The sequence below is a fragment of the Corvus moneduloides genome, chromosome 1 (genome assembly GCF_009650955.1).
Source record: "Corvus moneduloides isolate bCorMon1 chromosome 1, bCorMon1.pri, whole genome shotgun sequence".
NCBI classification, from domain to species: domain Eukaryota; kingdom Metazoa; phylum Chordata; class Aves; order Passeriformes; family Corvidae; genus Corvus; species Corvus moneduloides.
In genome coordinates this window covers 62,898,528-62,925,387 of record NC_045476.1, presented here as the reverse complement: position 1 = coordinate 62,925,387, position 26,860 = coordinate 62,898,528, and the positions used below count along the sequence as shown (strand labels likewise).

Genomic DNA, 26,860 nt, shown 5'->3' with positions numbered 1-26,860 from the left:
TGTAGGTGTGTCCAGTTAGGGATGCACATGAGTAGGGATACAGGAAGCTCATAGACTGAGTTAAATTTGAAAAGCTGCTTTCTATATTTTTGTTCTAAATCACAGCTATGAAATCTTTCTAGTACAAATTAAAAAAAAATCCACTAAACAATATGTGTTTTAAAAATGCCTACAAGGAGTCAAGACATTCTGGAGATGAAGCACTGCTGACTGGTTCTGCACTATGTTCAATGTCCACGCATTTCCATAATGGCATTACTTTTCCTATTAAGTTGAGTGAATTACAGCACTTTTTGTTTGAAGTGTTTGCTCTAGTTGTGGCATGAGTGAATTCTATAGCTTTAAAAATATTGCAAGTGTTCTGTAGTCATGGCTGCTTTGCAATCAGTTGCAGTTCAGCGCTTACTAAGAAACATAATTTCTTTTTTAGAGGGAATGTCATGATAGAAGCATATCCTAATAGATTACAGTGAGTGAAGGCAATGTTTTCGGAAGGAAGATGTGAAAGGAGGGAGTAAAGATGACGTGTTTATGGTATAGTGCACAATGCCTCAGTCTAATTTTATTTCATGTCTTTAATACTAATTGCTGATGCTGGTGTTAAGCCAAAGTAACCTTAAAACCCTAAGGTTGTTCTATTGCATGGAAGACATTAAAGTGACATTGAAGGAAATCTTCTCATTGGAATTTGACAACATGATAGCAGAATAAAATGTGTATAAAAGGCCAGGACTAAATGAATGCATTAGATTTCATAGTACTTTTAACCTCAGAACCAACCTGTATTCAAATACTGTTTCTTCTGGCAGAGAAAGTGCTGTGATGCTTTTGGCAAGTTATTAAACATCTGAGCCTTAATTTTCCATCTGACAGAGAAGGAAATTAGTATTTTTCTCAGTGGATTTTGAAGATAGATTTCCTAGCACGTCTTGAAGATATTCAGATGTTAGGGTATTAGGGAGGATGGCCTTGAAAATACAAAGATGAAGTCAGACAAAACTATTCAGTATTGCTTGCATTCCTTTGCTCCCATAGCACAAAGAAATTTTATCCTTTCTAATGTGTTTTTTGGATTGGTGTGGTTTTTTTAGCCTTTTGGTCAAAAGAATGAAATGAACCTTTGCCAAGACCGAAGTTTGGCACCTTCTTGTGAAAGAGCATTTCATTTCTGATGTTTTAAGTATAAAAGCCTTCAGGAGACAGTCTGTGGAAAAGCCCTTTTTCTGATCCTTGGTTCTGCTCTAAAGATACTTTATTATGAAAAACCACATATTGCACTGCAAATTAACAGGTACCTGTGCACCACCCTACCTTTTCCCTAGATGTAATTGTTTAAGAACAAGAGGAATAGTCATAATTTTTTTCATATTAATATGTTAGTTGGACTTATGCCAAACTTACATTAACATCTGGGTTAGTTCAGAAAGGATTTACATGAATTAAAGTATGCCAGTTATATGTAATGTGTGATTCATGGAATGCGTGTAGCACTTCAAATACAAATTCTTGTGTGTTTGTTTTGAGGGTTTTTTGATTGTTTTTTGAGGGTTGGCTTTATTTTGTGGTGGTCTTTTTTTTTCACACTATGTGTGTACTAATTGTTCTGTTACCTGTATCTTCATGGATTGGCCTTTGCTAGAGGAAGACCCAGGTTTGCGAGTTTTTAACTATATGCTTACATGACAAAGTGATTTTTTTATTTTGTCTGGTTTTTATTTGCATTTTTAGAAGTCTGCTGTTAGGTGTTTTGTTCTAATACTAATATACAGGCTCCCTAGTGCATTGTATGGAAATGGGTTCATACCTCTAATTAGTATTCATTTTTATTACTTCAGATTTTGCTTAAAGAACAGCTGTTTGATAAGGGCAGGCTTAATGTTGTTTATATTACCTGGGTTTGAAACGAAAAGCAGCAATTAAAAAATGTAAATGAGTATTTCTCAAAAGTGACCCCAGGGATACACTTGATCTGTGTTGTTTGCTACTGTTTATGCCATATTATGCATCTTAATATTCCATGATAGCTTGCCCCCCGCCCTCTCAAAAGTTGAGCTTTAGGGGAATGAAGTGGCAGAGTCACAGAACTATTCTCCTGACTTGATAGCACGTGCATTCTGCAAGCCAGACTGTTTGCAGCATCACTTTGCAGATGCCAACTTTCAGGAAAGTTAAGGAGGTGTAGGAATGATTTGTAATTTTAGAAATGACATATCCTCAATTTCTCAAACCCTTAAAGTTTGGCAAGGGCTAAACTTTATTCCCAAACCAATTTTTCTTCTGCTCTTGTCATTTTATCCAGCTTTTCCTGAAACTGGCATGCTGAAAATACTCTTAATTAATGCATATTAGAGACTTGTTAAAGCATAACTGAAATTTTCTAGGATTTCATATTGTAAATGAACACTGCAATTCCTTATAGGACCTGTGCTAACCTACCTGTGCATGTGCTAAAGCACAAGAAGGAACTTCCATCTGGAAAGGGACAGAATCAGACTGCTCCTGCAACATATCCCCTCAGGATTCAGGCAATAACCTGAGGTGCCTGGAGACTGTGAGGGCAAGGATACTGTTTTTCCCCTGAATATATTCAGTGCTTCTAATATATGAAAGATAGAATGTGAAATATTCTCCAAGAAAAAGGAGCTTAATAAGGAATTTGGAGGATTCAAAGATATTGGGAAATATCTTTGATATTGGAAGATGTTGGGAAAGCACATTGGTGTGTATGAGTACGCATGGAGGTAAAAGCATGAGAGTGGGTATGGAGGGCTAGGAGCAAAGGCAGTATCAGAAGCAGGTTTTAGGGAGAATGTGCCTTGCCAGAGTCTAGGACTGTGGGAGAAGATGATCTCTAATATTTTGAGGTCCTTTTGGGAATTCAGATCTCTCTGTGGAGTCCTCAGTCTCTCTATTTTGTTTCAGCAAATAGATGTGAAACTCACTGATATGCAGAACTTACACACAGCTGATTTTGGGATGGAAGCTGTTACTGCTGTCGCTGTTTAAATTAATGACAGAAGCCTGTGATCTAGTCTCTCTCAGTATAGCTGACAGAGATCTGTATCACCAGGTATTTTAGAGAACGAAGCAATGTTACATGCAATAGATTTGAACCAAAATGCCCTGTTAAAATTTACCTTTAACCTTGAAGACTGTTTCTTGCACTTACTTACAACTTAATTGTGAGTCTTGTAAACTTCATTCTTGTTCTGAAATGTTTAGAATTTGTCATTTATGTGACAATCTTCTTACCATTTCATAAGCAACTGAGATAAAATCAGTGTGTGTACTGAAGACTTACTTAAAATTTAATCAGGGATATTGAGCACATCATGTAAACTACTATACAATTCTTTATTTTTTGTTTGACCAAGTAGGGCAACAAGACCCAAGGGGTCCCAACACATGAATTGGTTCTGTGCTGCTGGTACTAACCTTCAGAGAAATTGAGAAAGGTGGTGTCCCTCTTCCTAGACTTGTGAAAACTGTGATAAAACCAATTAGCCATCTGTGCATGTATTGTAATTGGTGGTTCATGCTGTCATGGGTAGTTAAAGAACAACCAGCCTTTTGTGTGTTTATCTCTCAACATACTGGTTGCACCGAGGTTAATGAGACTCCCCAGGAATATAAACACCTCTGGTATAAGTATAGAGTAGGAGATGTGTGTTTTTATTGCAACATTTCAAATAGAAACTGTTTATTTTGGAAGTGTCAGATCTGTGGCATATGAAATTCAAAGGCAGCCATAAGACATTTTAAAGTGATCTTTTGTTGTTTTTTTTCTATCACTGTGGCTTCAGGGGAATCTTTGTTTGAATTCTTCTTGTCTGAATTTTCATTGCCTTAGTAATTGTTTCTGCTAGTACTGTCTTTTTACATTTTAAATTATTTCTGCAACATTTTCTGAGAACAGACAGATATTCTATTTGACATATAAGCCCTCAATAATATAAGTTCTAAAAGCATTTAAGGATTTTTTCAGTCATTTTTGTTAAAATTTTGTCAGACAGCAGCCATAATTTTATGCTGAAGTACCTTATGCATAAAGGCTCTCTCACTTCTGTTGGAAATTGTACCTCAAAAGAAGTGTTCTGCAGCATTTACATTTCTGAGGCCTTCAAATCTTTCCTCAGTTAAACTTTAGGTTGCAGTGGGTCCTTGAAACACTCTAGGGGAATCATAATTTATATGTTTTGATGCTTCTTCTGTTCTAGACCTCTTTTTCCACTTACCATTTGTAATTAAATGCACTATTGGTTTTATGTTAAAACTTTTGTTTTGCTCCTGATACTGTAGGGGGTTTTGTGAACAAAAAAATTGCTTCTCTGTCTATTATGAGTCTAGTAGAGTGAAGACCTATTTAATGACTAAGGTGCTAGTGCAATGCTAATTTTATTTTTAAGTATCAATTAAGAAGACATCTTACTATTTGGAAGAACAACAGAATAATCAGGTATCAGTGACTCTACTTCATACAAGAAGTTTCTAAGAAAGTGTGTTCACTGCTGTATAGTTTCATCCATGGACCGTATAGATGATCGTGTCTCATTTTTGAGATTTTATTGTTCTTTTCTAGAAAAAAGGTAAGATTTCTGTTAAGAAAATACCTGATACAATACATTATTATCATTTTAACTGCATGTAGATAGTCATGAAACATCTTAAAATTGTGGGAGTTATTGCTTTAAGGGGATTTGACTTTGTTTTATGGTACAGTAAGAATAATCTTCATTGTAATCATCTGCTAAATCAATCTGAAATTAAATATAGTACCAGGTTTGTTTTTTCCCCCAGAAGATTTTGCAAGTGGGTTTAGTGCATCAATGAATGGAAGAGAGAGCTGGTAGACACCACAGGGAGGCTGGTCATGATCATCTTTGTAAGGTCATGATAATCAGTCCAAGAGACTGGAAGAAAGCAAACATCATCCAGACCTTTGGAAGGAGCGACAAGGAGGATGCAGGGAAATATCAGCCAGTCAGCCTTACTCCAATCCCTGGAAAGATGATGAGCCTCTCATTTTGGAGGCCATCTCTGTCCACATTTCTCTCACTGTTTGGAGGCACACTCCTCCCACTCCCCAGTACTACAGAGAGGTCTCATGTAAAACTAAATTTTCAGTGTGTTGTGGAGTTTTTGATTTGAAATATTGTGCTGCAAATCCTGTAGCATTGATTTAAGTGGAAGAAGATGTCCATTCACAACCTTCAACCTGTCAGTTTTGTGGAATCATTCCCCTTTTTTGTCATAGACATTAATTTTTTCTCTTTCCTAATGTAATAGGATTCTTTAGCTTGATACAAGAGAGATAGATATAAGCTAGATAAATTAATCAATGTATTTTTCCATGTTATTTACCCAAAAGAAGTTTCATTCGGATTTGAATTCGTTAGACTGAAACAGCATATTTCCTTTAAAATTTCCTTTCAAGAAATTAATGAAAATCTGAAACAAGGTAAGGAAAATTCTTTTCCCCTCTCTGAAATGAGTATATTTCTCTTTTAAAAATTATTAAAACTTTGGAGGCCCCTTGAATTTTTTTTATAGGCCACATACTTGCTCTTGAATAAATCTCTTGATGTATAAATCTGTCCCAGCCCTCTGTAGCCACTGTGCTCCATCACATGAAAATCCATGTTCTTCTACTTAATAAGATTGTAGGACAATAGGGAGTCTATTTTAGAACATGTTGTAATGGGGTTCAGCTCTAGAAGTATGGAAAGAGATGGTTTGGGGAGGAAAAGATCTACTTAGGTGAAATACTCTCTGAGGATGGGTGTTCTGTGAACATTTAAGCTGCAGTAGCTGTGCTACTAGTAGCTGTACCACTAACTGCATTTGGTAGAAGTGTTTTTAATAGTATGTGGAAGAGGGTTTTTTTCTCTTGTCCTTTCTGAAGTTTTTTATCTTCAGCAGCTCACTCCTCCTGAGATGCTTTCTATTTCTCACCTAAGAAGTCCTGGGAAAATAGATAAGCTGCTCAACATGCATTAAAGCTTTATCAGCTTCTGGACTGAAGTGCCCTTCAGTGAGAATGCCCAGGTGAATGCAACCCTCTTGTCTGAATTACTGAGATAAAAGAGGACAAGAAAAGCAGTCTGCAAGGGGGTAATGACCCAGACGGTAAAGGGTTTCATAGGTCAAAACCAACCCTTTGTATTTAACCAAAGAACAGATAAATATTAGTGCAATACCTGCACTTCTGGTGCTTGTTTCATGTGAGCACTTGACCCAGCATTGCATCTGTTTGAGCTTTGATGTGCCTTTTTGCTGATCATCATTCTATGCCAATTTAATTAGTAAAGAACAAAAGTATGGTTGACTGCAGTGAAGCCCTTGTCCATTAGGTAGTGCACCTTCTAGACAAATAGAGCTGGAAGGAGGAGAGATGATTCTCACGGCTGCTCCTCATATTTTATCATGAGAACCAACAATATTCTTAAATCAGGTGTTACTTGAGTGTTTCTATTCAGTTTGTCAGCCACTTGTTTAATCTCATGTCATGCCACCATCTAACCTAGTGTTTTGCTATCACCAGAATTTCCAGTCATGATGATTTGCGTGATTGTTATACATGTCACATGTGCTGTGTATGCCATGCAGAATGTGTAAAATACCCATTTTTGAGACTTAAAGGGGAATGGCAACTAACCCTCCAGGTAGGAGAGAAAGGCATGGAAGAGGGATGAAAAATTGATGTATTAAAAAAAGTTATTTACTTGAACTGCCAAAAGTTGCCCAAGGATTTTGCAATATAGACTATTTGGATGATGAAATGATAAGGGTATTTCATACTGGCATGGATGAACCAATGCATATGAAGAACTTAACTGCAGCTATGCATGCGTAATTGTGAGCCTAAACAAATTACATTATTCTGGATAAGAATTGTAGGGTCATTGGATGACAGTGTGAAGATAGAGATTAGGTGTTAAGCAGTACTCTAAAACCTTCAGAAACATATAGGGAAAGAAAGAAGAACAAAAACCATAGCTGCTATGAGGTCATTGCAGAAATATTGTTTTTATAAATATGTTAAATATTAAGCCTCATTAAACAGAAATGACACAGTCCATGTCTTTCCTGTGCTGGGACCCCAGAGCTGGATGCGATGCTCCAGGTGGGGTCTCTCTCACCAGAACAGAGCAGAGGGGCAGAATCCCCCCCCCTTCCCTGCTGCCCACACTGCTTTTGGTGCAGCCCAGGACACGTTTGGGTCTCTGGGCTGTGAGTGCACATGGCTGGGTCATGTTGAGCCTCATCCACCAGCAACCCCAGGTCCTTCCGGGCAGGGCTGCTCCACATCCCTTCATCCCCCAGTCTGGATAGATACTGGGCCTTATCCCAGCCCAGGTGCAGCACCTTGCACTTGGTTGTGTTAAACTGCGTGAGATTCCCATGGGTCACTTCTCAAGCTTGTCCAGGTTCCTCTGGAGGGCATTCCGTCCTTCAGGTGTGTCAACTGCACCACTCAGCTTGGTGTCATGAGCAAATTTGCTGAGGGTACACTTGATCCCTTCATCCATGTCATTAGTGAAGATATTAAATAACACTGGTCCCAATATGGACCCTAAACCAAAGCCTCTCATCTGAGTATCTCAAAGTGAAAATGAAGGGAGGCTAAAATCCAGTGCTTTCAAAGAAAATGAGCATTTTGATATATTTAAACTTAAGAAAGAGATGAAGGCGAACTCACCGTTTTGTGTTAATTTCTAATTCATTTATAGAAAGCTTTCTTCTTCTAGCTAAAACACTGTGGATGACTTTGAAAAAGGATATCCCTGAGCCTTGTCACTCTATGAGATCAGCCATAGCAATATATGTAACTCAAAAATGAAACATTTTCAGGGATTCATCCCTGAGATTCATACTGGTAGATATTAAAAAGCTATTGTTAATTCTTTATAACTGTCCCTAAAGGCAAACTTTTGTAAACTCTGTCTCTAGTATTCATCATTAAAATCTGTGTCACAGAAATATTAGTCCTTTCCTGGTTAGCTTTTTTTTTTTATTTATTGTTTTTTGGATTGCAAACAGGAGCACTGTCACTCTGTGGGTGTCCTGGGTTACAATGTGAGGTGTAACCAAAGTATGTATTCTACTCCCATCTGCATTATTCCTGATGAACTGTTAATGGTGGGTTGTTTGCAGCAGCTGCCCAGTGCACACACAACCCTCAGGCTACAAGCTGGGTATTTGATAAGGGAAAGAGGCAAACCCTGCATGGCAAGGTAGTGTTTCTTTGTCTCACAAATTGACTCAGACATGATAACTACACCCAGACTAAGGGGGTCATCTCTGCCAATGGGCCATAATGGCTCAACAGCCCCACTGGGCAGCTGTAATGACCTAGGCCATCAAGGACTCCCAAAAATATCCTATGACTCACAGGATTACATCATTCCATTGTGAAATTCCCCACTCTGGGGGAGGCACTGGACATTCCTGCCTGAACCTGACCATGTATAAACTGGGCGCTTTGGAGACTTGGAACACCACCGCCACAAGACAAGGCTGTTCCTGGGTGTGCCCACACCGCTGGGCTCCATACCAGGGCTGGGCCGCGGAGCCACAGGTTTCACCACGCGCTCTGACATCAGCCCTGCCTGTGATGCCAATGACCCTGTGATGCCAATGACCCCGTGGACGCCCTGCTGGGGAAGAGAACTGTGGGGGACCAGATGAAGCAGAACCAGATAGTGGATGATGAAGATGAGAACTTGAATGATACCAATTATGATGAGTTCAATGGCTGTGCTGGGAGCCTGTTCTCAAGTGGCCCCTATGAAAAAGACGATGAGGAAGCAGATGCTATTGATGCAGCTTTGGATAACAGGATGGATGAACACAGAAAAGAAAGAAGAGAACAAAAAGAAAAAGAGGAAGTAGGAAAATACCATATGGAACAACCTAAAACTCAGCAGCAGTTCTCAGACTTGAAACGGAAGTTAGCAGAGGTTACTGAGGAGGAGTGGCTGAGTATTCCAGAGGTTGGTGATGCCAGGAACAAGCATCAGAGGAATCCTTGGAACAAGAAGCTGACTCCTGCCCCTGACAGCTTCTTTGCAAAGCATTTACAGTCAGCATTTACAGGGAGAATCATACTTCCATGGACCCACACCAGACACAGTTTGGTGGATTGAATAGTCCATATCCAGGGGGATTGAATACACCATACCCAGGAAGAATGACACCAGGCTTGATGACTCTTGGGACAGGTGAATTGGATATGAGGAATATTGGCCAAGCCAGGAGCACCTGATAGATATGAGGCTAAACCAGATGTCAGACTCTGTGAGTGGCCAGACTGTAGTGGACCCAAAAGGATATTTGACAGACTTGAATTCCATGATTCCCACATGCAGAGGAGATACTGATGATATCAAAAAAGCCTGTTTATTCCTTAAATCTGTCCAAGAGACCAATCCTCATCATCCACCAGCCTGGATAGCATCAGCCCAACTGGAGGAGGTCACTGGAAAACTCCAGATGGCTCGAAAGCGCATCATGAAAGGAACAGAGATGTGCCCTAAAACTGAAGATGTTTGGTTGGAAGCTGCTTGGCTACAGCCTGGAGATGCAGCCAAGGCTGTTGTGGCCCAGGCTGTCCGGAACCTTCCACGGTCTTTCTGGATCTGTATCAGAGTAGCAGAGCTACTCCAGGAGATGGATATCCATGCCAAGAAACGTGTGCTTAGGAAAGCCCTTGAGCGTGTTCCAAACTTGCTACATTTGTGGAAAGCAGCCATGGAGCTGGAGCAACCTGAGGATGCCAGGGTCATGCTGAGCCATGCTGTGGAGTGCTGTCCAACCAGTGCTGAACTGTGGCTGGTGCTGGGAAGTCTGGAGACATATTAAAATGCTCATAAAGTCCTTAACAAAGCCCAGGAGAGTATCCTGATGGATTGTCACATCTGCATTAATGCTGCCAAACTGGAGGAAGCCAATGGAAACACCCAGATGGTGGAGAAAATAATTTACAGAGACATCACATCTCTTAGGTCTAACAGTGTGAAACTCAACAGGGAGCACCAGATACAAGATGCTGAGTAATGTGGTAAAGCTGTAAGTGTGGCTACATGCCAGGCAATCATGCAAGCTGTGATTGGGATTGGGATCGAGGAAGAAGATCAGAAACACAACTGGATGGAAGATGCAGAGAGTTGTGTTGCTCATAGTGCTCTGGAGTGTGCCCGAGCCATTTATGTCTATGTCTGGCAAGTTTTCCCAAGCAAGAAGAGTGTGTGGCTGAAAGCAGCCTACTTTGTGAAGAACCCTGGAACCAGAGAATCCTTGAAGGCTCTTTTGCAGAGAGCTGTTGCTCACCGTCCCAAAGCAGAGGTGCTGTGGCTCATGGGAGCTAAATCTAAGTGGCCAGTGGGAGATGTGCCAGCAGCCAGAAGCATCTTGGCCCTGGCTTTCCAGGGCAACCCTAACAGTGAGGATATCTGGCTGGCTGCTATGAAGCTTGAGTCAGAGAGCAGTGAATATGAAAGAGCAAGGAGACTGCTGGCAAAGGCTCACAGCAGTGCCCCCACAGCAAGGGTCTTCATGAAACCTGTGAAGTTGGAATGGGTGCTTGGGAACATTACTGCAGTCCAGGAGCTCTGTGAGGAAGGCTTGAAGCACTATGAGGACTTCCTCAAATTGTGGATTATGAAAGGATAAAATGAGGAGCAAAAAGAGCTGGTAGAGGAAGCACAGGAGGCTTATAATCAAGGGTTGAAGAAGTGCCCCCAGTTCCATACCCCTGTGGCTTTTACTGTCCAGGCTGGAGGAGAAGGTCAGGCAGTTGACTAGAGCAAGAGCCATCTTGGAAAAGTCTCGCCTGAAGAATCCAAAGAATCCAGATCTCTGGTTGGAGTTTGTGCAGTTGGAATACAGATCTGGGCTGAAGAACATTGCAAACACACTGATGGCCAAGGTACTGCAAGAGTGCCCCAACTCAGGAATCCTCTGGTCAGAAGCAATTTTCCTTGAAGTGCGGCCACAACAGAAGACCAGGAGTGTGAATGCTCTCGGAAGTGTGAACAAGACCCACATGTCCTGCTGGCTGTGGCCAAGCTGTTCTGGAGGGAGTGTAAAATAACCAAGGCCAGAGTGTGGTTCTACTGGACAGTGAAGATAGACTGACCTGGGGGGTGCCTGCGCTTTCTTCTACAAATTTGAGATCCAGCACAGCACAGAGGAACAACAAGAAGAGGTGAGGAAGTGCTGTGGGAATGCCAAACCTCACCTCGGAGACCTCTGGTGTGATGTCTCCAAGGACATAGAGAATTGCCAAAAAGAGATTGGAGAGATTCTCGTGCTTGTGGGAGCCAAGCTTAAAAATACCTTCTAGAGTGTGCTGGACTCAGCTGCCTCAGTGGTCTCTGTAGGATTTACCTGCTCATGGTGCATTTGCTATTACAGCGGCATGGGTTTTGGAGGACAGGAGGTGGATGGTGATATAGAGAGCTTTCTCCCAGAAGGAAAGAGCTTCCTCCTGCTGCTGCCGCTGCCGCTGCCAATATCCTGGCTGCTTCTTGTGGGCCAGCTCCGGTCCTGCCTCCTCAGTCCTGCTTCGGTCTCTCCTTGCCGCTGCCACGACTGGACAGATGCAGAGGAGGACCCAAACTTCCACAAGAGGACCAGACTTTCCATAGGACCACCGCTTAAACAGACTGCAGCCACCATCCTGACCCACAAGGTGCCAGGTTATACTTTGGCTTTGTGGGTTTAAGCCAGGTTTTCTGTATCATTGCATTTACTGTAATCTTTCTATTAAATTGTAACTCCGACCTGAAATCTCTTTCAAGGTATTTGTGTGGGGTTCATTTCTTCGGCTGGTTTACTTTCAAACCAGCACAGTGGTTTTTTTGTTATGTATGTTTGTCATAGTAGATAGGTTAGTTTAATTAAAGCTACTCCACTAAGTCATCTTGCTGATTGTTATCATCTTCCAATCATAGAGCATACGTTTTAATTTTACACTGTTTGAGTTCTCTGTGGTGTTCTTTAACAATTATTGACTGTGATGTTGATTTAAATGTCTTCCTAGGTATTCTAGGTTGTGGTGCTTCTTACACAATGTATTAGTAATATTAAGACTGAGACTGTATATATATACAGGTACATCAAAAGTCATGGGAATTATGGTGCATAATTCTGCCTAGAATTTTATTTATGTGTTACAAAGTCACCTTCATTTCAGTAGTGAAATGTTACTAATATTGACAGCACATGTAACTGTATGATTGAAGATTAATAATGCTGCTATCAGTTACTGTCTTGCAAGTTGGGGATGAGGAATTTAGGCAAACAAGATGCATGTTATTTTACCTGACACTTGGTATAGGCTTCATATTCTTTCCAAATAGACCTTTTTCTCAGTGCTATTTTAATGTATTATAAAGGCATGAACACAGCACTAGCTCAGAATTCTGTCTGTGTGTTAATAGTTGTGATTTTTTTTGCAAGCATGAGTGAGACATGACTGAGAGAAAACTATTTATTTGTTTTCATGTAGCAAGGCATGCCTTATTATTGAAGGTGGAGGTATGCTGGAGTCCCATTTTGGATTGCCAGTGGGAAACCCCACAGATCTGCTTTCTTAAAAGTAGAATTACCACAAAATTCCATATTTTGATTGAGTTCTACACTTGCTATCTGTGTATATTAACTGCTGATCATGCTGCAGATCTGATTGCCTCTGGCCTTTGCATGTGCTTTCTTTAAGTGCTTTGGACTAATAATCAGAGGTTAACATAATTCTTTAGAATAGCGCTTGTACAAAACCTTTAACTAAGGCCTTAAAACAAAGAAAAAAATGGAGGCTTAGAAAATAATATTTGACTTTCCTAAAGGGAAATCCTAAATCAAGATAAAATAATAAAATTTAAGTTCTTATCATGAACACACTGCACCAATATATTGTAGTCTGAAATGTTTTATTTATATGAGATTTTTGCAACCATAGCAAGGAACACAGAAGTATCAATAACAAATAAAACCAGCTCAGTGTAAGTGTATTAGTGTTCACTGGAAGATATGGCTCTGATAGGAATGTTGGAGTTAGGTTTTCCTATGGCACAGAAAGAGCATAATTGCCTAAAGTAATTAAATTAACCTGTTATACGCAAAGACAGAGCTGAAAATATATCTGGACCAATTTGAAGTACTTTGTTTAAAATCATTACACAGTATTCTCTATGTTGCTGTTGTTCCCTTTGAGTTTGTAGTTTCGATGTTCTTTGTAATGCAAACTCTATCTGGAATCAGTCCCTAAACCCACAAAATCTCTTTTTTGGTCTTAAAAGTTGCAAAGCTAATTGGCAACGTTGCATGGCATTTTATTTCAGACAGTGACTTTTTAAATGAAATTCCACCATACCATATAATGCATCTGGTATAGTTTAAATATTGTTATTGCAAAGCAAGTTTAACAGCATGTTGTACTTTGAATAACTTGTCATGCATTCCGTTGTGCAATATTATCCACTGCTTCACTTGCCATCTTAAGATAAAAATTATTTTCTTTGCGTTCAATACATTTGTATTGCTGCTGGATTGTTTTATTAAGGTCATGTCTTCTTGTACTCTCTGTATTCTAACTCAAACTAAACTCAAACTTCTCAATTTAGGGAAGGGGGTTATGTTTTATCATCACCTGTGATCGGAAGGATCTGAACTGGACTTGGACAGGTGTCCCATCCAGGACTGAGTTTCTGGACACAACTCCTTAAGCATCTTGTTAAACAATTTCTTCATGAAATATTATCTGTGGCTTGTGAAGTGTCTGGCTAGATGTCTATATGACTCTCACAAGTGAGTAAATTTTCAAAAGTGTTTATTTTTTGCTTGTATATTCAGTCTGCAGTTGTCAAAATGGAAATGTTTGTGTTGAGAAGCAGTGGTTCTCCTTAGCCATGCATTTTCTTCTATGAGGAGAAAATGGGCTCGTATGGATGTATGAAACTTTTACTAATTACTGCATTTGGTTATTACTTCTTGGAGAGGAGGGAAATGTTAGCTGCCTTTCTCCCTTGCTCCGTTTCCTCTCCTCTCAGATGATTCAATGTAATCATTGACTAATGAAAATAGGACAGTACTTACAAGTTCATTTTATTAGTGTGTAGTAAGACCACACAGAACAAAGGTAGCTACTGGCATTTTTTTGCTATGCCATATTAATAAATGATGGTTTGCATTTTTAATTAATGGTACATCAGAGCTATGACATTGTGTAATCTCTCTTTTTTAAGTGTAGCAATTTGCCTTTGTCTTGAAAATCTCCAAAGACACCTCCTTATATGTGAAGAACTGTTCCCAAGTGCCACATAGCATTTTGCAGTCTGCCCTGGGATGAAAGTGTTGGCAGGACTTAAAGTACTGATAATATGAAACTTGTATTTGCAGCTGGCTTCCATGGAGAGTTTTAAATTCTGAATCCAACTCCATAGTTATTTGACTTTTTTTTTAGTTATTGTATTGAAACTATTTTTGAGGTTGGTTACTCTCCCGCCCCCCTGGAAAACAAACCAGTCCCATGCTTACAGGGGTCTTTGTGTGTTCCATCAATTCCATTCTTAATTCTAGATAGCATTTGCCTTCCAGCCAGGTTTCCCAGTCCTCTCTGTTGTACCATGGGCAGCAGCAGAGCACATATTTGTGCTCTAGCCAAGTTATGTTCAACCACAGTCTGCAGATGGGGTTCGGAGTAGGGCAAGGGGTGGGGCTAGCACAGGAGAAGGAGGGGGATAAGAATAGTAGGGAGTCAAGCAAAAATGCTGGGAAGCCTGCATGGATGAACAAAGGCTTCCTAACAAGACTCAAAATTAAAAAGGAATTATATAGAAGATGGATTTGAGAACAAGTAACTGGGAAGGAATACAGATACATCTTCCAAGTATGCACTTACAAAAGCCAAAACCCACTTGGAATTGGATCTTTTGAGGAAGGTCAGAGACAAAGGCAACGAGAAGGGCTTTAATGCAATAAATGAATTTTTTTTTCCAATTTTTTCGATGAAGTAAAAATAATTAACTTTTAAATATGGAAGGTTTCTGTAAGTTGTATTTCACTATAGAGAGGCCCTGCAGAGAGAGATTTAGACAAATTAAGACACCTTGGCAATAACCAACTGTATGTTTAACAAGGGGGAGTGCCAGGTTTTGCACCTTGAGTGGGTCAATCAAGTATGGACAGACTGGAGAATGACTGGAAAGCAGCCCTGCAGAAAGGGACCTGGGGATCCTGGTCGATGGCAAATTGAACATGAATCAGCAGTGCCCTGGCAGCCAGGAGGGCCAGCCGTGTCCTGGGGGGCATCAGGCACAGCATCACCAGCTGGGCAAGGGAGGGGATTGTCCAGCTCTGCTCTGCACTGGGGCAGCCTCACCTTGAGTGCTGGGGGCAGTTTTGGGTGCCACAGTATAAGAAGGATATAAAGGTACTAGAGAATGTCTAAAGGAGAACCATAGAGATGGTGAAGAACCTAGGGGGAAGCCGTATGAGGAGTGGTTGAGGTTGCTTGGTCTGTTCAGCCTGGAGAAGAGACTGAGGGGAGACCTCATGACAGTCTACAACTTCCTCACAAGGGGAAGCAGAGAGTCAGGTGCTGATCTTTTCTCTCTCATGACCCAAAGGAAGTGACAGGACCCAAAGGAAGGGCATTAAGCTGTGTTGGAGTGGTTTAGGTTGAAGAAAAGGTTCTTCAGCCAGAGGGTGGTTGGACACTAGAACAGGGTCCCCAGGGAAGTGGCCACAGCATCAAGCCTGGAAAAGTTCAAGAAGCATTTGGACAACACTGTCAGACACGTGGTGTGATTCTTGGGGATGGTCCTGTGCAGGGTCAGGAGCTGGACTTCAGTGATCCTTGTGGGTCCTTTCCGACTCAGAATATTCTGTGATTCTATAACTTTGTAGGCTATTTGTCTTGCTTTCAGTCTCTGTGCCTTGGCCTGACACCTTGTTTGCTTCTGGAATCCAGTTCCCTGTTTCTCTGGCTTGCCTTTTTTGCCTATTGTGTTTCCTTTTCTCATGGCCATCCACCACTTTTCCCTTAACATGGGGCCTGTCTTTTGGCACATATTGGTCTCTGCAGGTGCTTACTCACTATCTTTTTTTCTTTTTCCTGAGCATCCTTCTGTTCTGTTCTCCCTCAGCCTCAGACAAATTTGTTGTTGACAGAATAAGGCCAAGAAATGTAAACATTGTGAAAGTATTTTCTTGTAATTTCAACTGGAAGCTCTTATTCGTGTTTTCTTCTGAGCCTCACACTCAAGAGAGAGGAGAAGAAAATTTTGTTCAAGAGAGTGGAAGTCATATTTTTTCAGGAGATGTGAAGCCTTCTATCTGCTTGGAAACCAAGTTAACAACCTGAGAAGTCTGGAGATGCCCCTGTGACTAAGGCTGGGAAATAGATGAGGGGAAAAGATAACTACTACATAATTTTGGAAGCATCTTATAGAATTTGCTTATGCATTCAAGTTTTATATGTCACTGGAGCCACTGATGCTAGGTTCACATGTGAGCCTGGAGTTGAGATGTATGCCAACATGTGTAAGTCTTGGAGACTATGGCGGGACTTGAGCAAATGAGTTGAGTTTAAACACACTTCAAAGTGGAACTCTAAAAGGGAGCTGATTTCCAATGGTTCTGTGGTGAGGGTCACTGGAGCTGCCCGGGTTGTGAGCTAGGGCTGTGTTTTGCCTGCTAGTTCATTGTACGTCATCATTACATAAAAATGAAAAACATTTCAGGGTGTTGAAGATGTCATCTCAGCTGAGCTGCATGCGTTTCCTCCTGAAGGTTTCGCTGATGTACACATTACTGTTCCCTGTCCTAGTATAGTCTGCCCAATGCTCCCCCAACCCCAGGAGGTTTCTGGGAAGCCAGGAGCCATCTGAAGCACAGACCAGCAGGGGTTGCTGTAGGAGTAGGAGATGGAGAAGATGCACTGCCTCCTTTCTAGAGAAGCCCTCCCTGAGGGCTTGCCAGGGTTTGCTCCTGCTGCCCTCTTTTCCCTCCTACCACACTCAAGCTTGCTTGGGCTGAGTAGTGGATTCCCAGCACGGAGTAGGTGTCTATTGCTTACTCACAGCTTTGTGTATTTTGTACATTCATAAATTAAATACTAAGTTTCATCCTTAAAATGCTGAAACTAACTTGAGAGTCCGTATTTTGACTCAATAAATTTTAAATGCTTTTTAATATTTATTGTTTATATAAAACTGGCTATGGTATTCATAGTGCTTGTTTCCAGGTCCCCATAGATTATTTCTATAATGTCATTTTGTCACTCTAGAACTTGCTGATATCTTTCAGTACTGGGACAAATTGAATTGGGAATGATTAGTTTCATCCTTTGATTGAATGTTGAGTTTTTCCCCTTAATTCCTGTGAAATCACCATTAGCTATTTTGGCTGCAGTACTGTGTTGGGTTGAGGCAGTGCTACATTGTAAATCAATATCTTTTCAAAAAGACTGCTGTAAATTGCCTAGATAGCATATGCATGGTTACTTTGGCTGCAATGCTGCTGCAGAGCCTGGGTACTCTGCCTTTCTGGGAACTCCACAGGCAAGTCCATCATATATTTTAAAAAAAAAATCTTTTTAGAAAGAGCATAGTATTGCTGATGAAATTTAGACAGAGAAATAGTGTACCCTCAGTGCTCATCTGTACCTTTTATATTCTACTCCACTGGGATTACCCTGTCTTGAGGGATTTCTTTGTTTGCTTCTTTAGATTTCCCCCTTTCTTAGCTGTAGTACAGCCGTACCATTTCAGCTTGCTAGTGCAGAAAGATGTTGTGAATTCAGTTGCTGAATGAGCCCGGCCTGACTGCAAACACTAACATTGCTAGAGAGATGCCAAAGAGTTGCAGGTGAATCTGACCTGATCTGGGCAACAGCAAAACGGTAAGATGGGGCTTGTTTAAATCTCTGGGATTAACTGGGTGCTGGGGTTTCCTGTTTCAACCTGAAGCCTAGTTATCACATGCTTCCAACTTGAGCAGGATTCATTCTGTGCATGTCAGGGTGGGTTTTCTCGGGAATGCTTAACATCCAGGCAGAGGGAGGCGGTGGGAAGCTGGGAACGCCACATGAGACCTCTCGGCAGCCACCCTGGTGAGATTCCCCAGCAGTACTGCCTGCGGTTTGTAAATACCAGGGAAAAGGTAGGGGAAGGCTTAAAAGCGATGCTTCTCTCGGTACAGCTTTGTATCTCTGTCTCAGGCACCATTATTTATAATTGTATTAAGAGGATAGTATGAGCAATTTTTTCCGATACATGCTTGGCTGAACGCCCTCTGGGATGAGTGAGTGAAGGACGTGATCAGCCACTTTTTCATCTCTGCTAACAAGTCTGTGCATCTTGCTAGATCTGAATAAATGTCTATAACAGTTACAGATTTGCTGGGTGGTAGAAGATAAAATTAAAAAGATCCTTTATAAATACATACTACATCATGGATGTGTTTTGCCTTGCTAACCTCTGTCATGATTTTATTTCTCTTGCATACTGTCTTTATTTAATATAACAAAAAGTGAGGTAGTCTTTTTAGGTAGTCATTCTTGAATGCTTATGTAGGAGTGTGTTGACAGCGGTTTGGATCTTAGTGGAATATTTCAACATATGAAAGCTTAGAGCAGCAGCATGTTCAGGGAAAGAGAGGAAGAAAAGAGCACCAATTACCATTAGTACAAGACAGAAAAATTAAAATGTGGCCATAGTATGGAATTACTTGAATTATTTCTGATGACTTAACTGACAGCTAGTGTGTTTCAGTTATAGATCAAGCTATAGAAAACTCTCAACAGAAATCCATTGGAGCCGAACAAAAATTAGTATTTCACCATATGTTCTACTATTTAAAGGAAATGAACTGTGGTAGTAACGGTAGAGTGGTGAGAGATGGTTTTTGCTATTACTAGTTAAGGACAAAAGCAAAGGGGCTTTTTTCTAGAGGAGAATGCTTATCTTTATGCAGCATGTGAATTATACTCCAAGAAGAGATCAGTTGTATATCAGTGTGGGGTCAAATAACTAGTTTGACAGGGATTCATGTTTGCTTTTTCTGTACTTGCCAATTAAAGGGTTCTTCTTCTTTGTCACCGAATATGATTAAAGGGTAAAGATTCAGTCCTACATCAATTATTTTCTGAAGCTTTCATTATTATTTCGCTAGAGTTCCTTCCTTAAAAAATGCTATATATACTGCAATGTAAGTGATGTCAGGTGGTCAGTTTCACACTATATACAACCTTAATTTACATAGCTTTTTCTCAGAAAGTAGAGATGCCTTTTCTTTTTTTTTATTGATAATTACCTGTAATGTTTCTATTGCAAGAGTTATTTCGGTTGTATTTTTTAAATAATTTTTATGGAAGTTTTCCTTTTCTTATACTGTCATGCCTATTAATAAATTGCAAACTATTGTTTAATGCATAGAAGTAATCCAACCACTTGTGTTTGTCCTCATATTGTACAACTAATGGAAGTCCAGGAATGTGAGATTTTTTTAAAGCAAATTTTAAATTGTGTTTTTCTCTTAGTGTTATCTTTTCATCTACTTATATACGTGAAATTTGTTGCTTCTATCATCTTCCTACCTCCAAGTGTTTTTTCTCCCCAAGTCTAAAGTCATCATGTCTGCTTGCTGTGTTAAATACTGTCTCTAGAGTTCTCCCATTTTAGTTTTCTGAGTTTAAGAAAAGAATATTGTTTCGGACATAATTTATTGATAAATAATCTTCCCTATAGTAGTACTTAGTTAAACACAGACTCCAAATTAACTAGCTGGAAAAATTAACTTAAAATGTGGAAAATGTGGCCAAAAGTTAAGAACACAGATGGGAAAGGGAAGAAGCACATAGTTTAATAGGCAGTTATTGCCAAGTGCTCTTTGAAGAGAAAGGTCTTTTTGTGAATCAGTTTTGTAGTGAGGCTGGGGTCTGTCACAGCAGGAGATAAGGGATTACCTGAGGAGTGAGTGTTTACCATAGTGCCCCTGACTCCAGGAAGAAAGAACTTCAAGGAGGTGCAGCTGAGGAGGCAAAAAATCATCAAGATCTTGTCTTAGTGCAAGGTTGGCCAGCCATTGAAGTTCTATAGCAAAAATGATCACCTATTTTTTTTTTTTTTAGTTATTTTGCTGTGTAAATCTTAAACAAAACCAGTCCTTCAAATCTCTAAAACCAAACCTGCCGCAACAGTTTCTGACATTTCCCCCTCACACTGGGTGTGACAGCCCACAGCATTGGTGGGCTCTTTGGAGAGTTGACCTCAAAGCAGGTGCTCTGTCTGTCTCAGACAGGCGATTCTTGTTTCTCCCAGAGCCCCCACAGATGAGAACATGGATAGAGCCATGAAGGGGCTGTGATTAGACTGAAGAGCAAGTGTGCCTGGCCGGTCCCACAGGGCAGCTGGCACGGGCAGCTCTGCTGGGCTCCAGCTGTGGAGAGAAGGGGTAAGGGATGTTTTTGTTTTTTAAGCTAAATCCTTGCACGGTTCCAGCTTCCACTGGGCGTTTGCCCCTGCAGATTTCAGTAGCTGCCCTGAGTGGGTCTTTGGGGTCGGCAGGAGCTTGCTGGGGTGAGAGTGTGTGTGAGTGCTCAGCCTGGGGCAGAGCGATGAGAATTTGGGCTGTCATGTTCAGCAACTTCAGTATAAACGTGAGTGCAGATGTGCCCCTTAAAGGTCACAGGAGCTGCTGAGCAGATCCAGACAGCTCTGTTGGGGTTGTTTTCCTTTGAAGTCCCAGAAAGGCAAAAATACTCAGCTGTCAGGGAGTGCTGTACGTGGTTTGTAAATTGGGTTTGATAATACTAGTGTTAAAATGTTCCTAAATGTTCAGGTATTGATACAATGAAAATTACAGTTTACAATCCCTGTTGAAATGAATAGGAGTAGCAAATATTAACTGAAACAACAGAGAGGCTGTGCAATATCAGTTCTCCAAAGCCTGTTTCGGAACTAAAGAAAAGAGCAGCTGGTGTTCTTAGTTTGGGAAGAATAGGTTAATTACTATTTTCTGAACTTGAGTTCCCTTAGATAAGTCCGTACTGGCTTCCAGCATCTTTGATTAAGTTTTTCTTCTGCTACCATGTTAGGAAGATACATGAATGTACTAATGATGTTAAGAATCCGACCCTTAAGGACTTTATTTTTCTTAATACTGTTATTATAATTTTAATGCCAGGACAAGTTCTTCCAATAGCAGCTCCACCAGTCCTTAAGTGCTCCTTCCACCTATGTGATGAGTTCTGGCTTTTTGTATAGTTCAGTAAATACCTTTCTGTGATGCTTTTTGCTTTTGAGATAAGTCTATTGTATATTGTAAGAATCATTGACTATATGCATCTCTTTGACGTGTGGCATATTTTTCACTGATATCTTTTGTTCCACTCCCTAATATAAGCCTACATATATTTCTGGATTTAGCAGTTTAGCAAAAAGCAAGTAGTGAAATAGTAATTTAGTACTGAATGTGAATTCAGGGGGGTGATTTTGTATTATAAAATTTTTGAATCAACCCCATAAACACATCATTTTGCCTTCGTAGAAGTAGCTTTTGGGCTTTCTCTCTATTGCTGCTGAACTTGCTCTTTTGTTTATCATATTCTTGGGTGGATGGGCTTCTCTGAAGTTGCTATATCAGTTCTGGACTGGCCTGCGGGGGACATGGAAACATACAGTTTTATGTGTTAGTTGTCTTTGTTTTGGTGTGCTAGTCAGAAATGGTGTGAAAAGTGTGAGCAGAGATTTTTTTTTTACTTTGCAAAAATTTGTAGAATTTATTGTTGGAATTTGTGTACATTAATTTGAGAGCTGAACTTGCTATCCCATCCTGCTGACTAGATCTGTTGCAGGTTCTGATTGAAAAATAACTTGATAAACTTCAGCTAGATGTTATATAAATGTAAAATAACCTAAGCTAGCAACAAATATCGTATCAGCAAGCATTTGATCCAGTGTGTATCATTCTATCCAGGAAACTGAATAGAATTTATGTCAGTTATATTTCAGTTTTGCTGTGTTGGATGTTTGTAATTTAATATTAAATTGTATACAACTTAACTGAAGAAGAAAATACCAAATGTTGCCAAGTGAGCAGTGAGGAAGTAAAACCACCAGGAAAAGGCATAATATCTATTTCTATATTGTGAAAGCTCAGCTTCACTTAATTAATTTCTGATGCTTTTCAGTCTACAGGCTTAGAGTGTTTGAATATGTCCTTCTCCAGTTTATTAAATCTTTGTGTAAGTACACAGAAAATGTGTTTAAACTGTTAGAGAATATGGGTAAAATGGGTTTGCCCAGACTTCTCTGTAAATAGTGGGGGTTTTAATGAACAAATGGTTTCTGTTGTTAAATATTGGCTATAGAAATTTTATTTTAGTGTAATGCAGAAGAGTTGTCTTGAAAAGTTCTACAGTTTAATGATGGGGTGGTTGGTTTTGCTGCTGCCTAGGAAAGTGGTGGAACCAGCCCCCTAACTTTCAAGTTTGCAAGGAGTTTTCTGTATTTGGAAAAGTGGTTCAGATACATAAAATTATATATTTATAAAATGTGATTGTGCTGCAGGTGGGCAGCTGTGCAGGGAAAGCCATGCAAAATATCTACAATCACTCTCAGTTTTGAGACAATTTTTTCATGAGAAGCTTCATGTAGTGTAAGGTTGGAGGACTTCTCACACTGATGTTCTAATGATAGATGTGATTTTTGACCAGTTTGATTCTTGGAATTTGTTGCTTGTTGAAAGTGATTCATGATGAACTCACAGCTTTGGAGGTGCAAATTGTCACCAACTGCAGAAGGCTTGGCTGCTTTGTACTGTTACAGCTTTTTCTTTAGAATTCATTTGAGCACAGTCGTAAGTCTACTACAGCACATGTTTTGGCTTGAACACATCAAAGAAGCAGGAGTGATTTTCACTTCTCCGTTGAAATATGTAGGTTTTTTTAAAAAATGAGCATTATCTCTATGCTGTTCATAGAATTCTCATTATAAAATTGTAGTTGTTCTTCTTATGATGAGTTCTTCTCAGTATCAGTTTGAAACCTCTCCGTTTTAAGTTTTATCCATCTTGGCAAGAAAAGATATAGTGGAGTGTTCTTCATATTCTGAATAACTTTAGATGCTATAATTTTCCCAACTAGATGCTATAATGCTCCTGACTAAATTCTGAATTGTAGGATATGGCATGTTTTCCAGTGTAGCACATTACGCACTGAGAAACAAGTTTCATTATGCTCCCTTACACCTTTTTGCCTTGAAAGTTATTGTGCTGCTGCAAGTCTGACAAACCTGCAGTAGCTGCTAGAAAATTCCTTTGAGACTTTTCCTTCAAGTTTTATAGAATTCTGTAACCAGGTCATTTGTCTGAGGGGAAAAAAACCAGAAAGATCAAGTTAAAAAAAAGAAGCGTCAGGTGTATATGAAATCCAAACACAGATGAGGACTTTTCATTTAATTATTTGTGAAACTGAGCTTGTCATCCTTGTCTGAACTTTCAAACTTCCATGAAAGAAAGCAATGGCAGAAAGGTCGTGGATGGCTGTTATTAAGATTTTTGGGAGACCGAGTTAGAATGTAGGTTATTCAGATCTTGGAAGATTACTCACACAAAAGAATAGTGACAAAGTTGAAGCTCTTTTTCTGCCTCTGCCTTTATACTGTGCTGATTTGATAGAGGATACTTTGTCAAATTCAGTGGTTTGGAAGATAATACGTAGAGGAGCAGATCTAGAAATGCTCAGAGAGCTTGTCTTTCCTTGTGACATTGATCTGCCTTGGAAGCTGCATTTCTCAACCTGTAGGGTTGTTGACCTCAGGGATGAAGCAACTAAGAGCAGGAGAGATTTCTTTCTTGGTGCTAGAATGAAACTTTGAAATGCATTAGCAGAATGAAGCAAGCAAGTCTCATTACCTAGTTTATCCTCTGGCTTTTGGTAAAGATATTTAAAAAGGAAAAGAAAGGAAGAAAAATGAAGAAAACAGGGAAAGGAATGAAGTAAGTACACTTTAATGTATTTTTTAAATGAAGGAAGTGGTCTGAAGGAAAAAGAGCCAAACTAATTTACCATTCTAGCCTTGAATTATTTCTTGCAAAGCACTTTTAAAGCATCTGCTGAAGCTAATGTGAGAGTGTCATTGCTCTCTTGACATGCATGCTGCTTCAGTGCAATGAAGGTTGTCATCACACCAGACAAAAGATAGCTGCAAAACCTTTCCACCTGCAAATGCCTGTATTTCACAAAGATGATTACACGACCTATCCCCTTCCTCTTTTCTTTTAATTAAAAAAGTGCTCTTCAGCATTTATGTGAAGAGCATATATGTGAAAGGTCTTGAGTAGTTGGGCTTAAGTCTTAGTCTGTCAGTTGCATGACCAGATCTGACCAACAGCAGTGTTTTTGTTGAAGTCCCTGCTTGTAAGAGGACAAATTTTTTTTAGTTTGAGTCAGAAGTACTTGGTGATAACTGTGAAAGAATCAAGAGGCTTGCTAGGGATAGGCAAAGGAGCCTAAAGGAACTGGGTAGAACCTATTTTCAAGGCATGGAGTTGTTTACGATTTATTTTCTTAAAAATCTTACTGACAGCCTCAGATTCTAGCAAGAATAGGCATTTTGTTGTCAAGTCTCTCAAGATTTCTCACACTTGAACTTGGCAGTGGGAAGACTTACTGCATTTATGGATATGCCTTTGATAACTTCATGATCAGGGGGAGTTTTAGAGGATAGAACAAAATTACAAACCTGTAAATTCAGAAAGACTTAATATACTGTTCTCACAAAACCACTAATAATGCACTTATGGAAAGAAAACTGTATAAACTAGCACTGGCACATGTAGCCATCTGTTGGAGCAGGAGGCTGATATGGAAAAGGGATTGAAAATATTTTTTTAATCTTTTTTTTTAAATCCTGTTCATATGGTTACAGAGGAGGATAGACAACAGATACAAGTGGGTAACTAAGTAAAAGAGTATAAAAACCACCTGTCACAATTTCTTGGGAGAGTGTTTATGTTCAGACACTTTCTCCACCGCTTTTCTGGTTACCAAGGCATCCTTGGCTCGTGCCTGGCACTGGAAGCTGCCTCGCCCACCCTGTCACCACTGCTGATCCACAACTGTGCCCTCCTGTTTGCTTTATTGGAGGAATGAGCCTCCTACTTTTAGATGCAGCAAGTCTGGAAACAGGTTAATGGAAGCAGCAGCCTGGTTGCAATTTCAGGAAATGCTTGCATGGCATATTGCATTACATACCAGTGTGACAAATGTGAGCACTGTGCAAGTGAAAGGAAGAATTTATTTGCCAGGCTTTATTACTAACACAGTTACTGTATTTCGGGGCATCAGTACAGAAATAGAGCAAAATGCCTCTTCAGATCAGCTCCGTTGAGTTTGTGTCTCTTTTCATGAACGTTAGAGGCTGTCGGGACTTCGGTGTGACCTTTATCTGAGACCCTGTCCTTAGGTGACTCCTCCTGACGTCTGTTGTCACACAACAGGGTTTTGCTTTGAGGACATATGTAGGCTTTTAAAGGCCTAAAATCTAATCCAGACTCTCTTGAAAACTGGACCATTTTTCTCTGCAAGGAGAGGAACATCAACTTTAATGGATTGGAAAGTCACTTTTCTGAAGTTAGGCTGTGCTCTGAACAGAAAAAAAAATCTTTTTGAAATAGTCAGCTTTTTCTTACCATGTTGAGGGGACCTAAAGTAATTTTCAATAACTCCTGATTTCAAGTTTGTGCTGGATTCAGGAATTATGCTAATACTTAGGTATCAAGTTAGCAGAATAAATATGTACTATATTGCAGCTCTTGGTGTGTTGGTGGTCAAAGGAAAGAATTGTGTAACCAGTTTTTAACTTCTAGTATAAAATCTTATTTTCTTTGATGCAGATAAAAATCTTTCCACATTTTTATTAAACTGGGATTCCTACCTGATCAGTTGGTATTTCTGTGAGAGTGACTTTTTTCTCACTTGGCAATTCAGCACGGACATTTAATCTGCTCGTTGAGTTCAGTATTTCAGACAAACACAGAGAATTAATGTCAGAGCTTCTAGTTCAAAAATTCTCCCATCTGGCACTTCAGTGACCTTTTTATATTTGCCTTCTTCCATATGACAGTGACAGTTGGTTTAACATCAGCTTTGATTTTGGAAATAAAATGGCCATTTTGGGCAAGTGCCTTTGAGATGGGCTGTGGGAGGTGTATGAATACGTTTGTGATAGGTACAGTAAGGAACACACCATATTCCCAGATACCATTTCCAGTCTCTGAGCTCTGTTTTCAGTTGCATTTGCTAGTATGTATCTAGCATTGCAATCTCTGTATCCAATTAAACTTAAATAAATATTACCCAAGAATATGAATTATAGTTCTGGGACACAGAGAGAGGCCATCAGGAGAAGAAAAGAAGCGTCTTATTGTACGACCATTTTTTCCTTGCATCTTCCTTCCCCCACTCTCCCCCCGTTTTTTTTTCTATCTTGCTCAAGTTCTCTTTCTCCTTCTTTTAGCTGTGCCCATCAAGTGTTCAGAGCAAAGGGCTGGTGTAGGTGATTACAGGAGGGGTGAGTGTGTTCAAGGACCTCTTTGAAGTATGAGCCTGACTGCACTGGTAGCTCCGGTATGAGCCGGCTGGTGATGTTGTGCAGCATTACATGCTCTACTTACCCTTTCACAATTTTATTCGCTCCCTTATCTCATCTCTTGTTCTTCACGGATCTTTTCCCGTATTGTAGAGTTCTCACCAACTGAGCTCTCTTCTCAACCTGTGCATGTTTCTGCTTGTGGGTGCAGCAGTTATTTGCTGACCCTATCTTGGGGAGGATGGAGAGTGCCACCACACAGG

At 40.0% G+C, this 26,860-nt stretch overlaps 1 protein-coding gene and 1 pseudogene across 6 annotated transcripts in view; both read left to right on the top strand.

Moving 5' to 3' along the window:
- Positions 1-26,860, top strand: part of CDK14 (cyclin dependent kinase 14) — a 320,374-nt gene that overhangs the window by 50,216 nt on the left and 243,298 nt on the right. The window contains exon 1 of one of the 6 annotated variants that reach the window (XM_032112568.1): positions 17,754-17,905. The exons of 3 other annotated variants lie outside the window; for them this stretch is intronic. Coding sequence is in view for 2 of the 3 variants with exons in the window: in XM_032112550.1 (XP_031968441.1) it covers positions 18,091-18,165 (75 nt within the window). In the remaining variant the exon portion in view is untranslated. Of the gene's footprint in view, positions 1-17,753; positions 17,906-18,063; positions 18,166-26,860 lie in introns of those variants that run through there. 2 more of the 6 variants (XM_032112550.1, XM_032112578.1) reach the window with 2 other exon arrangements.
- Positions 8,617-11,359, top strand: LOC116445658 (annotated as a pseudogene).